Here is a 15,211-nt window from a genome sequence, read left to right as displayed (position 1 = left end):
TAGTGTGAGCTGTAAACTGATATTTGCAGAATTTATTTGTATTTACTTTGCCTTATTTTATTCTCTCAATCAGGAGCTCAGGGAATTGTGTAGCCATTGGGCTCTAAGTGAGATGAATCTAGCAGCTGGAAAACACTCCGTTCAGAGCGGAATGGATAGTGTGTGTTCACAATTGCTTAAATAACGCATGTTTTAATGCAGGACTGTGTGTTGTACTCATTTTATGTAAAAAAAATATGCACTCCGATAGCAGAAGTCAACATATCAGTGTTAAAGGGGAATCTTTCCAAGATCTTACTTTCAAGTGGATAAGAGAGTACAAATTTGGGATAGCCAAAGGTGAATACAAACAAATTGGCTAGTCCATTAGCATAGCTGTCCAGCTGCATCCTAGGCTCTGAGGCCACTCCAAAACCACAAGCCCGACTGCCTCAGAAGCCTGCCAAGGAGCCAGCTGCTGCTAATAAAGCAGACTCTACAACTTGGCATCTGGGGCCTGTGATTCCCATCCAAAAGGAATTGCATGTGAAAAATATTTGAAATTTGTCTTTTTAAGTAGTGTTTTGCTTTGGAAGAAAAATGCTTTAGACTGAACTTGCAGCAAGTGAAAAACTACATAAGAGTACTGTGGTAGCCATGGCAAGATAAATACCATTCTTGTGTAAGGAGGCTGGATGCTGGAAGGAGGAGTGGTGTTCATTTAGTAACCAAGAGGCTTCTGGTTCAGCATTTCTGGGTTATTTAGTAAGAAAACCAAGGTATCTCATTATTCATGCTTAGCTGTGTGCACTTGTGTGGGACACTGTTTCAGAGAGAGGTCAATGGTCGGTTTTAAGCACAAGAGTGCGTTCCTGAGACTGGATAAGAATTAAGCACATCAATTTCTCACTTTTAAATAATGAAAAAGGAGAAATTTCATTCTTTTTTCAAAGATGAAAACAAATCCTATTAGCCAGCCTTGGTAAATTAATAAGCTGCTTGGAATGATCTACAAACTAGTTCATTCCCCCCACACTCCCCATTGAATAATGAAGCATGAGAATTGAAAAATGAGTTGGTGGCATTGGTTATTTGAAAAATTAGTGGCAAAACCAGCTCTGAATTCCAGCTCACTTTTGAAGTAAAACATGTAGATTTTGTCTGATACTTTTTTCCTAGTGCTGCAGGTCGTGTGCTCGGCTGTGTTGGTGAAACGTCTCTCCCAGATTTCTACAGCTGGTGTCAGGGTGTTTTGAGCCAGCCTGGAAAGTGCTGCTGCTCATGGCTCTTATGGCAGAGAAGTTAAGTGCTTTGCCTCCAGCCACAGAGGGGGCTGACATCCGAACAAGGCACAAATTCCCTGCTGCTAGGTACGCAGGTGGTTCCCCAGGCAATGTGCCCCTTTGGCATTGTCTGGGATCCTGTAGCAAGTAGTCCATATCTGGGAGCATCATCAGGTTGCCATTCATTTCTTTCACTCCAGGTATTACGTGGAGATTAACGAACCAGGCCCTTTACTCATTTGGAGGCAAAGTGCAGGCTTCTGCCATCAGTCATACACTCATTGGCTCAGAAAACAAGAATTCAAAGCTTTCTTCTGACCTGAAGCTTTTGGTGTGGCAACCAGCCAGAAGATGTCATCAGCCTAGTGCAGGCAGCTCTGTAATCTTTCTGCAGACGGTATTCTGGGGTATTGGATATGTGTGGAGACTACAGTGGGCTGCAGTGGCTGAGACTTATTAGTGAAGAGGGTTTGGAGTATAGCAGTGCTTGCTGGTCTGAGAAGGTCAGCATCCTCCGAAGTGGAGCGCAGCTGCCTCTCTGGCCACCCTTAAAATATCTCCCAGGGTGCTGCTGTGAACCTGGGCATCCGTCTGTGCCTATTGTCTGAGCAGCTCTTGCTTGAGAGACCACCTATCCTATGGCCTAATTCTCTGGGTATATGGAAGATTTTTTTTTTATATATAGCTGTGGCCTTAAAATCAGTGTAAGTGTAATTCATGTTCACTTCTAGGTCCCCTTTCAGCTGGCTGAGAGGGATAAGATGTCTTAAGCTTAAATTAGAATTAGGCCCCCAGTGCTTTCCTCTGTGTGAGGATAAAGATCTTATAATAGAATGAAAATTGCTTTTTGTATTTTAAAGGTATACTTTCACTTGGGTGGGTTTTTTTTTTTTCTTGCTTATTAGGTTGGTGTGAGAATAAGCTATTTGCTCATTATCCCGTGCTAAGACATACATAATAATAACAATTAATAATTTAAATACCTAGCATTTTATTGGTTTACAGAAAATTCTGTCCTTGCTTTACATTATTTACGTGCATTCAGTGTGCATAGTAAACTTGGAGAAGTAAGAATGTTACCTTGACCTTTTTTAAAATATATATTTAATTTTACCTTACCAATGTGCAAGATGACCATGGAGCGTTTTCTAAGCTCTTGGTATACTAAAGCCAAATATATGCTATACATAGTCACATCTATCTGTACCGTGGCTCTGGAGTGCCCAGATTTAAAAACATTTGCAGCCAGAATGTTGTAAAATACGTGTGTTGGTGTTTTTGTTGGAGGTTACTGTTGCATCCTTACCCAGCCAGGCCGTGGCTGTTGGTGTGGAGCTGGTTCCCAGGCTGTGCCCACAGCACTGGGGCACCGTCGAGGCGGTTCCCTGTGCTGGTACTTGGGACTGCTGCTTCCTCAGCTGTTTCTGGGAATGACATTGAAGCTCGGGTGGGTGGGGATTACCCAGTGATAAAATGTGTGTGCAGAGAAATATGATCCGTGTGCATTAAGTGCTTTTGATTGTAAGCAAAAGTGTCTATGGAGATATTTGTGGAAGGAAGCTCATTGCCCTTTCCGTTGCTGTAGATGAGAGTGAATGTCATTACTTGCTAGCATGGTGATTGCACTGTCTGTTAAACTGTTTTTTCCTTTTAATGGGGCCTACTTGAGTCACATTACAACAGGCTAGATTGCAGAGGAATTCTGATGCTCTGACACTTGATGGTGTGTTCCCACTCTCCTGGTTTAAATGGGAGAAACTGGGAAGGAAAGAGAAGGCAGCACGAGGCATTGCTGGAAGTGTGGAGCTTTATGTATTCATCAAAGCCTCTGAGATTCACCTGTCACTGACACTCCCCTTATGTTCTCCAACTTTTTTTTTTTTTTTTTTTTTTTTTTGTTCTTCTAAGGAAAGGGACTTGTTTGAAAGAGTTTAGAGCTACCAATTTAAAAATATCCTTCTATCAAGGGTCGTGATTTTGCGTGTGCATAATTACAAGCACTAAAGTAGGGCCACTGAAATTAAAGGGGCAGTTGATTAGTGTGATCAGAATTATGCACAGACTTAAATATTTTCTCTGTTCAAGGCCTAAATGCAGAAGGAGCATATTAGAAGTCACTAAAGTGTCATTGCTACTATAATGAAAATTGCAGATGTTTTGCTTTTATTAGTCCATTAGCACATCATGGTTAACTTAGCATTGGCCCAACATTTACCTGCTGTTGTAACCACGCATACTGCTAGCAGAGCACGCTAATCAGCTTGTGGAAATGGGATTTCCCCCCTCCGAGCAGGAGGTTATGTTCCTGGAACTCTGACTTCAGTTCCCCTGGCTGTCCAGCTGGAGCCTCAGCCTGCAGCATCCCCCAGCTATCCCAGCTTCTCTCCTACATCTCAGCTTTTCTGCATGGGTCACAGTGGTGACACGGCCTCCTCTTTCCAACCACCCCTTTGTTCTCCTAACAAGCACTCTGTGAGTAAATACACTGATGGTCAGAGAGCCAGGGTAGGTTGCAGCGCTCAAATTCCTTGGTTTTGCCCCAGATCAGGGGGTGCTTAGGGAACTTTTATAGTATGCGTGTGGCTTCTTTCATAGCATGTATTTCCCAGGATGTTCGGGGAGAGCATTGTTTTCCCTGTGAGAATACCTCCCTTTTTAAAGTTGTATTTCTCAGTTGCTTTGTGTGGTTTGTGGTTGTTCAGAGGCGAGTAAGGTTTTGAGAGCAGGAGGTCTTAGCCTGATCGTCTTTTCCAAACTGATTCTCTATTGTGGAAGACATCTGTAATGACAGGGTCTTTGCAGGCTGCTTTGGAGTTTTTTTCTGTCCTTTCAGGTTAGCCAACTCTGCCACCTGACTGTGTGTGTACTGGGTGCTCCTCATGTTTAGAAAAGACTAACTAGGCTTCTGGCATCAGCTTCTGTGTGCTTTGGCTAGATACTCCTCTTTGTGTCTTAAGAGTATTCTTAAAGCAGATTGTGTTTAACTTCTTTCTTTAATACCAGTTACTCCTGAGTATCTGTCATTTAAGAGCTTTATTTTGTGGTCTAGGTAAAATAGGCTCATAATATAGCTACTTTAATTCCAGATTAAAAGAATAAAGCAAAATAAAGCACTTCATAACCATGGCTAAACCCAAAACCTCAGCCCTGTTTTGTTTTTTGAAAGGCATTGCTGGCTCGGGGTGGGTGCACGCGCTGTAGGGGCGGGCAGGGAGGGCAGGACAAGCACGCCCTCGGTGCGTGGCACTGCAGTTACCTGGGTACAGCGCATGAGCTTGCCATGCTTCTGTTTTTCCAGTAACAGCCATTTTGTTTTGTTTTGTTTTGTTTCCAGCAGTCCTATGCACCAGCTCCCCACCCCATGGCTCCTCCCAGCCCCAGCACAAACAGCAGCAACAACAGCAGCAACAACAGCAGCGGAGAGCAGTTGAGTAAAACCAACCTGTACATTCGAGGCCTTCCACCCGGCACCACTGACCAGGACCTTATCAAGCTGTGCCAGCCGTAAGTGCACTTGAAATGCTCGGTGTCTTTGGGTAGGGAAATGTCAAAGCTGGCCTTTTAGTTACACGTATGTGCATCCACAAAAAGAAATCAGAAGCCTCCTACACTTGAAGGTTAACAGTTATTCCTTTAGTTTGAACAGCTAATTAATGCCTGTTGAAAACCTTATGGTAATGAGTTTTGTGGGATAGAGAGGTGAGGGCCTTTACCTTGACTTCTGTTTATTTTAATCTGGTTTCTTTCCTACATTAAAAGCAGAATTTGCATGGCAAGAAGACCTCCCTAATGACAGATTTTATAGTTAGTGATCTGTGAATCATGAGGTGCACAAGAAAACACGGGTGGTCCCACCTCAGTCATTTATCACATCTTTTGATCACTGTCACACATTGCTGGGCTCCGAGTTTGAGAAGTATGAAACCCACTGAAGGTGGCCTTGTAGCCATCTAATTAACTGCAGTCCACTGAAAACGTTGATGTAGAAAGTAGCACGTTCTACCTCCCTGTGTTTATCTTGAGAGATGTGTTTGCAGATTGTACTGATAGCAGTTTTTATCTTGGTTTATTCCCATTGAAACTGGAGAGGCAGCAGAAAGGAGCCATTTGCTGCTCATGTACCATCAAATGTTCCTAAAATATTACACCATTACCCCTCCTCATTTGACTGAATGTAGTGGGCTAACAGGAGTAGAAAGGAGAACCTGATTTCCAAAGTCTTGATTATTATTGATGACATGTGGGAGGGTAATAATCCAGTTTGAGATTCCAACCGGAGCCACTTGGGTGGAATTCAGGATAATGCATTTGTGTGTTGAAATAAGAACATGGGGAGATTAGAAAAATAAAAATCCACCCTTGTTATAATGCAAAATGCAGTGCTTTTGTCACAGAATAGTCCGTATCAAAAGACAATGTCTTTGATACTTTTTTAATCACAATTCAGCCTTTCAAATAGGGATCAATAAATGAAGTTTGGTAAAGTAAGGAACAGTCTGGGGCTGAGGTACTAACTTGAATCCATATGGCTGTTGTTTTGAAGCTTGCAACAGGAGTAACAATTTAATGGGATGTTACAATTTAATGTCATTCTGCCTTTCCTGATTTTGACCAAAAATGCTGAATGACTTCCCTAAGTATGCCTTACGTGGACAGGACTCTAACTAGCTGTCTTGCTGAGCTGATACCCAAACTTCAGCAACATTATGCAAGCTTGAAACTCTTCCCTGTGACTTTCTCCTATTAAAGCTGCTACTGGTAGAACTGGCTTACTGTTTGCAGGGGTGTAGCATGCTGGTGATTTTTCATATTTCATGCAAGCTGAATTGTGAGTGTACCTGTCTGACATGTGTACAAACTACATTCATTGACACTTCCCGCTTGTGACAGTTACAGATAATCCCAGTTCAAGGGCCAGATCCTCAGTAGGTATACATTGACTGTAGTCTGCTGACGTTCAAAAAGCTATTTTACTATAAGTCTTGCAGTCTGACCCTTTCCAAGTTCAGACAAATGCTTTCAGCTGATCAGGAACGAACTAACTATTCCTAGAGGAGCCACACGGCTTTGGTGCTTAGTGCTGCAGTCATAGTGTGAGGCTGTGGTGTGAGCAGTGCTACCTGAATCATGGAGTTCAGAGAGCATGTCCCTACTCCTCGTCTGTATGAGTATCTGAGAGCTTCCTTTCGGCACTGTGGCAAAATTTTTCATGTGTTCCAGTAAACCTAATCTAGTCTATGATTAGAGGGCTTTGTCTTGCTATCACGGAGTTCCTGTGTGAACAGATGGTCTTTAAGAAAAATGCTGACATTCATTTTGCTGATTTTCTGTCCCTTGGCTGAATGGAAGTGAGGAGAATCCAGATAGTTGTACTGCCTTTTTTCAGAATATTAAAAATATTTATCAAAGCAAAAGGGAAAGGCTATATAGGGAAAGTTAAACATCTGAAAATAGAAGAATTTGTCGTGACAGCACATAGATTTTTTAAGTAATATATTGCAAGACATTTTCTTTACCTTTGCAGATGGTTAGTCGAGGTGGATAAAGGTCTGAATCCCTTATTTCTCTCCCTCCTACCCCTGCAAAGTGAAGTATGCATGGCAGCAGTCTGCTGCTGTGTGAGCAAGACATACATTTGGCTCCTCAGAAATGGTGGTCTTCTGTAGAGCTCTCTCTTAGCTTACATGGCTGGGGTCTCACCATACGTTAAAGATTTCATGTGAACAAGTATTCACAAAACAGCAGAAGGTGCTGGCTCTAAAACTTCCTGCATAGAAACATTAGCGTAATTCGCTACAAGGTGTGAGGTGAAAACCTGAATTTCAATCCGTAAACTATATTATTGTTTTGCAGTACAAGATTTTTGGAAAGCTGTGTTTAAAGGGGGTATTCACCACAGTTAGCTTATGCCCAAGACACTGGTTCCTGTAGGCTAGCTGCCAGTGCCTAAAACGAGCCCTTCTGAACCCATTTCCTCTGCTCTAGCATGTGACAAGGCTGCCGGTAGTACAACTGTCACCTGTAATGTCTGGTATTTGGCAGGTCTGAGGAATAATGTTCTAAAAACACAGTATTTCTCTCTTAGGAGAATAGGGAACACTGGAAATGCTTATGGTAATGTACATTTGTCATAGCCCACCCCATTTCCAGGTTTATCCCAGCAAGGAGGCCGCCCTCTAATTGTCATGTAACATTTTTTATTTAATTGTGTTTTGCCAGGTAGGCTATGGAAGAGAAACGCTTTAATCAGAATTGTTTTATAATGTATGGGACTGTTTTGGTGAATCCCGCCTGCTTTTCTGTATTTGTGTTGTGTATCTTTGGGTGGTGTATATCGTACAGTAAACAGAAAGCAGCAGACTGGAGTACCATTGATACTTGAAGTGCAGAGTCCATTACACGTGATGTCAGACATTTCTGACAAATGTTCCAACACTATCAAACCTTTTATCATTTTAAAAGTAACCTTGTCACAGTAATCTGTCAAACTGTTCATATAACTAAAGGAAAACAAGTCATCATAGGCTATACAGTATCTGAGTAAATAATAATAAAAAAAAATTGCTACTGAAAGATTTTCTTTTTGTGTGGGTCTGATCCACAGTATTGTTTAACATGTGTCCAGCAAAGTTACATCAAATTCTCTTTTGCAGCAGGGAGCTGTTGGGTTGCACTGTGTCTTTTGGGACTTTATACAATGACTGTCAAAGGTTGCATCGAAAAATTGCGAATAGGAATGTTTAGCAAGCAAGAATCTGTTGCTCTTTTATGTATGTATCATCTAGATTTATATAAACACTGAGTAAAGGAACTTCAAAAAAGGGACCTTGGTGCCTCTTAACCTTTCTTGAGGTTTTAAAAAAGGGGCTTTATACCCATCTATGATCATATTGATCATCAGAACTGACTAGTTTAAATTTTTGATTTTTTTAATATTTCATGAAAATAATAGTAAATATCATACCATTAGCATTTATTTCTCTGAGATACAGTCTCTGCTGGTGGTACACATCATTATACATGTATCTTCCCAGTCAAAATATGCTTTTCATCAAAAGGAAAGATAATCAACCTTAAGATTACAGATTACAGAGAGAAAAATGTGCACGTTGTGTCACTGTACAAGCAAAAAATAAATGATTATGTCTGAAATATTCATAATCTGTCACTCTAATTTTCATGCACGGTATTATTTTTCATCCAGAAGAACTTCAAAATTCTCTTAAAAACATACAGATGGCTTAGTCCCCTGTTGACATACCGGACACATCCTACTCTTACTAACTACATCCCAGTGGAGATAGATTGAAGGAAATCTCATGCACAAATTAAACATTTGAGCTTTATTACTTTGCAACATTTTTCATTTCAAAAATTCAGTCTGTCTCTCAAGTTTTTGGTCTTTGTGTCTTTTTTTTTTTTTTTTTTTTTATCTTTGCACTGAAGAAGACTTAAGCCCAAAATTTGTAAAAAGATGAAATAAGTTTTGGAGAAGAGAAAAAGGGAATTTGGAAAAAGAGAGATAATGTAGCCACCCCACCTCCCGCAGTTTTTGAAAAGTTGGCTTGAAACCCCCAACATTTGACTAAAAACCAGCCTTATGCATTGCACAATTAAGACATTGGCATGTATTCAAAAGATAATCTCTTTCCATCTTGATTCAGTCTGATGGTTTAAAGTTACTTACGTATTTGTCCTGAATTGATCCCCTCCCCTTCTATCTCTACCATACCTTCAGAAACTTCTTTCTGTCTGCTTTGTTCTTATTTGGGTTAGTTATTACCCTTCAAGTTTTGACTTCTTTGTGGTCCAGGGCAAAACTACAGAACTTTATTAAAACAATGACAGTAGAAATATCTAGACCTAAAGAGCAGCAAGTCTGTATGCTGCTCAAGCTGTCTTGTGAGGAAGATGAGACAGGATCTCCCAGACAAATGATTTTCCAGGTATGGGAAATCCCTGCTCAATCGTGATTGTCACAAATGTTGCTTTCTCTGAACAACTTCTAGATCCATATTTTGGGCAGCTTACTCAAGTGTTTCGGTTTGCTTTGGGTTTTTGGGGACGGTGGGTTTTGCTTCGTTTGGGTTTTGTGGGGGAATTTTTGGTTGGTTTTGTGTTTTGTTTTTTTTTAAGATATCCTGATTGTCCTCTTAGTAAGTCATCATGAGTGAGATTTCAGTCTCTCATTTGATTCTGAATGTCCTTGGTTTAGTCCCATGGAACATCTGAATAAATATTCAAGCTGCCACTGTTTGGATTCTAATAAAGGGCTAGCCCCAAGGATAATGTAACTGAGGTTATTAATTGAAAATACACACATTACTTAAATCCTAGACTATTTTTGAAATGAACTGTGTGCATTCCTTTTGCCCCCACAGAAAACTGCTGAGTTCATTGAGGTTTCAGAGGGGTTCAAGGTGCCTTTCAGGACAGGGTCTCTTGTTAATAGCTGCAACAAGTACAACATTTTCAATTAGACCAAGCTTTACAGCAAGTTCATGATGGCCATTTCTGCTATGTAAAGGCAGCAAGAGTTTGACATCCCTGGCTATTTTTATTTTCCTTTTCTTTTGTGTTATATGTGTTTCTTATGTGTTATATGACAACTGATGAAATGAAGGTGTGGGAAAAGTAAGTTCCCTTCCTTTCCTTTTTTCCTCTGCATTAAAATGTTAATTAAAAATAATCACTATGACCTTTAAATAAAATAAAGATTAACCAAAATAAAATCCCTATAGTGAGCTCAAAACCAAAAAAAACCCCGAGAGAAAAGCTGGAGCTAAACCTTTTTCCTACAACAAAGTCAGACCAAATTTGTACCCAGTGTAAACTGGTGTTCTTATCCTGGCCCTGGTGAAGACAAAGCCTAAACTACCTGAGATTTAACGTAGCGGCAGAGTGTTAACCTGTGTCTGCCCCTATATTTTAAAGAAGTAATCTTTGGAGACGTAAAGGAATTTATTGTGTTCTGTAATCTTGTGTATGCTAAAGCAAGGTACACTGTGGCTCCAATTCAAACATAACCATGTAATGTCTCTCCTGTAATTAATATCAGCTGACACCGTTGCTCTGTGATATAGCAGAGACTGAAAGGGTATGAAGGTGAGATTGCTCATTCAGTGGGATTAGCACATATAGGAACCATGTGGTATCATATAGAGTAGTTTCTGCTTAAACTGTGGTCGATGTTTTGGTTCAGTGTATCCTGGCAATATGAGAACTGTGAATGACTGAAATCTGCTGAAGTCATCAGTCTCGGTGGGAACCAAAGAAATGTCCACACTTGAGAGGAAAGAAAACCTCCAAAAATTCCCAGATCTTTGTTATTCCAAGTAAAATTGGGACAGCAAATTCCCAAGAAGGGTTTACTGTTGAGTCAAGCACAGCAAAAGTATCCTGCTGTACTAAATATGCTAATTCAAAGCAATGAGGGAACAATGAGTTTTTGTCTTCCATTTCTTAACATGGGTGTTCAGACCTGAGAAGAACACACTGATGGGTTAGCTTGGAGGGATCTGTGTTCTCCTGAAGGTCTTTGTATCACAGACTTTTCCTAAAAATTTATTAAGAGGAGTGGGAAAGGCAAAATAAATTAATTTCACGTTAATACTTTTAAGTCAAAATGCCTTTGATCAGGAACCAAATGGTGAACTTTAAGGATGTATAAAATAGACATAAAAGCAGAGGAACCTAATGCTGTGGGCACAATTTGTTAATTCTTGCATTGAAGACATCTTCATAGTGATCGTGCTTATTAATGTTGTTAGAAATATTGTGGGGTTGTTCTCTGGGTCCAAAATGATACAAGATGGTGAACTTATATTTCATCTGAAAGACTTCTTTGTTTCTGAAATCAGTTGATTTGCAGTTTTGCACTCAGTTACATAAACAATACATCTTTGCAGTGTGTAAATATGGGCATGGATGTGCACAATTTTTTTCTCCTTTGCCTGATGTAATTTTGTATTTCTGTCATATTAAAAATTATTTGTGTATTTATTCCCCATTAAAATAATCTCCAAATGTCTTCCGTTGTTAAAAACAAACATTAAAGTTGCCCCAGTAGGCAGTGAACCAACCCTCTTCTTACCTGGCCTCTTTCATCAGAGAAAACAAAACCCTAGGTCAGCAAATGCCCACAGCACTACAGAGAGCTCCATCTGGGATGTTAACGTTCCCATTGTCAGGAAGAAAGGCAGAAAAATAATCTGTGTAAAGTAATAAATGAGCACCTGCACTCTTCTCTGTTTTGAATGTGCCTGTCTTTTCACTGGAGTGTGACAGTGTCAGTGAGAGTTTCTCATCTCCTTTCAAGTTGGATGAACCTGATTTAATGGAAGATAGGGGAGGAGGCAGCGTTCACAGACATTGCTGCTGAAAACATTTCTTCTGATGAATTTTAATTAAAGTCCTGGGGACGGGGGGGTGGGGGTGTAACACAACAAAACAGAGAGCTCATAACAGAAATACTGAGTCTTACGTGTAGCGGTGTGAACGGCATGATGATAACAGCCACTTGTTTTGCGTACTGTGCAGGCGGGGTGTTGAGATAGAAAGAGCAAACACACTTCATGAGCTGCTTCTGACTTGTCTGAGACGTGCGTGTTTCCAGTCTTGCCTTGCCCTCTTTCTTTCGCCACTTCTGCAGCATATTTTGTGTGCAGCCAGTCAACCATGGCATCACCACCCGTCCATGAGGCTATCGTCCCCTTACTGATACAAGCATTTTAGTCTGAAAATGCTCACGGCCAAAAACTGTCAAAAGGACAGAGAGGCTCTGCAATGTGCATGTCTGTCAGGGAAATGTCTGTTTTTTCAGTATGGGTGTAGCTCTGTGGAAGGGCCTTCATGACCATGGGTCTCTTGACAGTCTGGGTTTTTCAGGCCCTCAAGGTGTTCTATAAAACTCTGATGCTCAGTTTCTGCTTTCCAGTGAGGAGGCTGATGGATGCACTGGTGGTTTGACAAAGGTTCCTTCACTGCTGCCTTTCAACTGTGTTTTTCTTTAGTGGGAACAGTGGCAATGGAAGTTCTGGTTATGTTTGGTTCTTCTGTTTTGAAGCTCATCCATGTGTTTTAGATTTGTCTGTATTTTTGGTATTCGTTCTCCTAAATTCCAGAGTGTCAAGTCCAGTGGGTCTTTCTGATCTGTTGTCCTTTGAGAATTGATGGCAGCAGTGTGAGAGCAGATCCGATGGCTGTATTACATTGCAGAGAGTGGAGAAGGAAGTAAGAAGTTTTCTGACTGGGATGTGGTTGATACTCCTTAGGAGTCCCTGACTTTTGGGAGAGGATGGAGACATGCTGTTCATGTTCTGACATTTTGTGTAGCAGGAATGTTTCTGTAACCTTTCTTTACAAGGTATGAAACGGATGTTCTGATCTGTTTGAGAAATACTTTGTTCTAAAGCTTTGCTGGAAGGAAACAATACCAGCTATGGTTAAGAACTGCCCCCAAAACAGGAATAACCTGGGCACTGCTTCCAGCAAACGGCAAGAACCTTAGCGCATCTTTGTAATTTCTATGCAAGGGGAAGTGGCAGGCCAAGTTCAGTAGCAAAGTTATTTAATATTATCAGCAGGAAAACAAAAATGTCATTGTGTTCAGCTGCTAGACTTTCCCATACAGTTCCAAACAAGCATCGACAAGAGCTCTGTGCTATGCAGCATGCAATGTCCTTCATTCCAAATATTTGGTAACTTCCTGGAATTACTGGTGTGACAAGCTGCTAGCTTTGTGTTAAAAACTGAAAAGTCTTTCATTTTCTTAAAAGATGTTTGCTAGAGAAGGGATTTCTTAGAATTTTTGCAACTATGTCAGAGGTTTTATGTCTATAAAACAGAGACAGGAAAGATGGAATGTTTTCAGCCTGAGTTTTAAAAGATGTTGATCTGACAGATCTGTAAAGTTTTTTTCTTTCTTTGGGCATGTATTTCCTGTGTCTCCATTGTGAGCTCTAGAGAAAGTGGAGACCTCTGGATTCTGATTCTCTTGGAAAGTACCTAGCTACAATTCTGGGGGTAACCCCAAATAAAATAATGAAGGTAACAGCAACATGGAAATATAGGTTCTGTTCAAAATAAGCTCTCTGCCAACAGCCAGCCAGCCTCATATAAGCTTCATGGAAGCACAGCAGTCTGTTCAAATAGCAGTTATTGCAGGATCACAGCCATGTTATTCTTTCGGTGTAATACAGGTAATAAGTGCAGCATTTATGGCTATTACTGCCTGGCGATCACATAAAAAAAGAAACAGACATGCTTTCCTTACTTTCAGCTTCCCAGTTCAGCATTTCCATATACTCCTGGGGTTACAATCCAATTATGAAACTTCAATTATTTTCTGTAATTCACTGATTCAAGAAGAACATTAACTTTTTAGCTTCTTTATAGTAGGGAACTAGTAATTAAAATGGATAGAATAATTCACAGATTCCTGGAATTTAAGATCCAGAAGAGACCAAGGGATGGTCTACCATTATTTTCTAGTTGATTCAGGTCCTTAAACTTCCCTTATTTTCTCCTGGACTGAATATATCAATTTATTTTGATGTGAAGAATATGTTCCAGAAAAGCACCCACTCCAGATCTGAGGATATGAAAGCAGCAGTAGATCTACTGCTGTTCCTGAGCCACTTCCAAATCACCTTTCTGGTGTTGAATTTTACCTGTTGGTTCTTGGGGAAATCAGATGAAGGACCTTTCAGACTCTCTTCCTCTCTCTCCATCCTCCTCCGAAATATACTTATGCACTATAATCAAGTCACTTTTCAGACTTTTCTTAAATAATCAAAATAGAGGGAGCTGTTTAAGTCTCTAAGACAGTTTTCTTCAGCTTTTGGATAATTTCATCAAGGACTTCAGGGATCATTTAAATGTTTTTAAAACTGATTATTTGAGGTTAGAAATAATTTCCTTTTTATGGAGGTTTTTTGTTATGTATAGCTTATGTAGCCATATCTGTTTGTATGTGTCATTAAGTGGATTAAATGTGTCACTGGACCATCTGTGTTCCTAAGCAGGAGAAATGATGCTTAAATGCTGCCGTCCTAGCAGGGGTGTGCGAGAACACAGTACACTGGACCTGGCATTATCTCAGGAGCAGCAGCTCATCTCTCAACCTTTGAGGTTTTGATTACATTTAATTGTAAATCAGGTGTCTGTCAGTCCTCAGCTTTGAGTAACAAAAACCCATAGAACAAGAAAACTGCAGCACTCCTGGAGTTTTTTTTTTTTAAAAAAACCTAAAGGATTTGGATCTAAGCCATACCTAACTTGGCTTTTGTAGAACTTGATTTCTCTACTTATCTATAACGTTTCTGGTCCCCTCTACTTCACTTAAATCAACATCAAATTTAGGATTGGCAATAAAACAGAGTATGGCCACGAAGTTTTTTAATTACTGTACAATAATTTAGCACAAATATTTCAATATAAAGTTTATGAAGTGCCTTACAAACTGCATAATAAATGAATTCCTATCACATAGACAAACATACAGCCAGTTCAAGGAGCTGAAGGATTCATACAGGGCAATCTCTTGACTCTCAGAATAAAATGGACTCAAAGCAATTGCTTCTAAATGAAAAGGCAAACTGGTGGCAGTGGTGGAACGAAATGGAATATGACCAAGTCATTGGTGGGGTTTAAGTCAAAGCAAGGCCATATACTCATGCCATGATTTTGCTTTTTGCTTAACATTAAGAACTGGACTAAAGATGTGATTGATGGCAGGTCTTACAGATGTGGGAGACGGGCTATCATGATACAGCTATTAAATACTATAAGCACTTTTAGGACTTTAGTTATTTTATCTCTATTTTCAGTGATCGGTAAGAAAAACCTGGCTTTTTTTTATCGTGGTTTTGCCATTGTTAGTTCTTGTTAGGTTCCTGCATTTGTTTGTTGGTTCTTAGTACACTTAGATATAGAGAAACAATAATTTC

At 40.1% G+C, this 15,211-nt stretch overlaps 1 protein-coding gene across 6 annotated transcripts in view; it reads left to right on the top strand.

Moving 5' to 3' along the window:
- Positions 1-15,211, top strand: part of RBMS3 (RNA binding motif single stranded interacting protein 3) — a gene marked incomplete at its 3' end in the record, with an annotated part of 449,340 nt that overhangs the window by 92,507 nt on the left and 341,622 nt on the right. For 3 of the 6 annotated variants that reach the window (XM_080385818.1, XM_080385821.1, XM_080385822.1), the window contains exon 2: positions 4,600-4,766. In XM_080385818.1, coding sequence (XP_080241944.1) covers positions 4,600-4,766 — 167 coding nt within the window. Of the gene's footprint in view, positions 1-4,596; positions 4,767-15,211 lie in introns of all 6 variants that reach the window. The other 3 variants (XM_080385817.1, XM_080385819.1, XM_080385820.1) reach the window with 1 other exon arrangement.

This window comes from Falco punctatus, assembly GCF_963210335.1.
Source record: "Falco punctatus genome assembly, chromosome: 4".
NCBI classification, from domain to species: Eukaryota; Metazoa; Chordata; class Aves; order Falconiformes; family Falconidae; genus Falco; species Falco punctatus.
The sequence above is the reverse complement of the archived record's forward strand: the minus strand, read 5'-3'. Positions and strand labels throughout refer to the sequence as shown.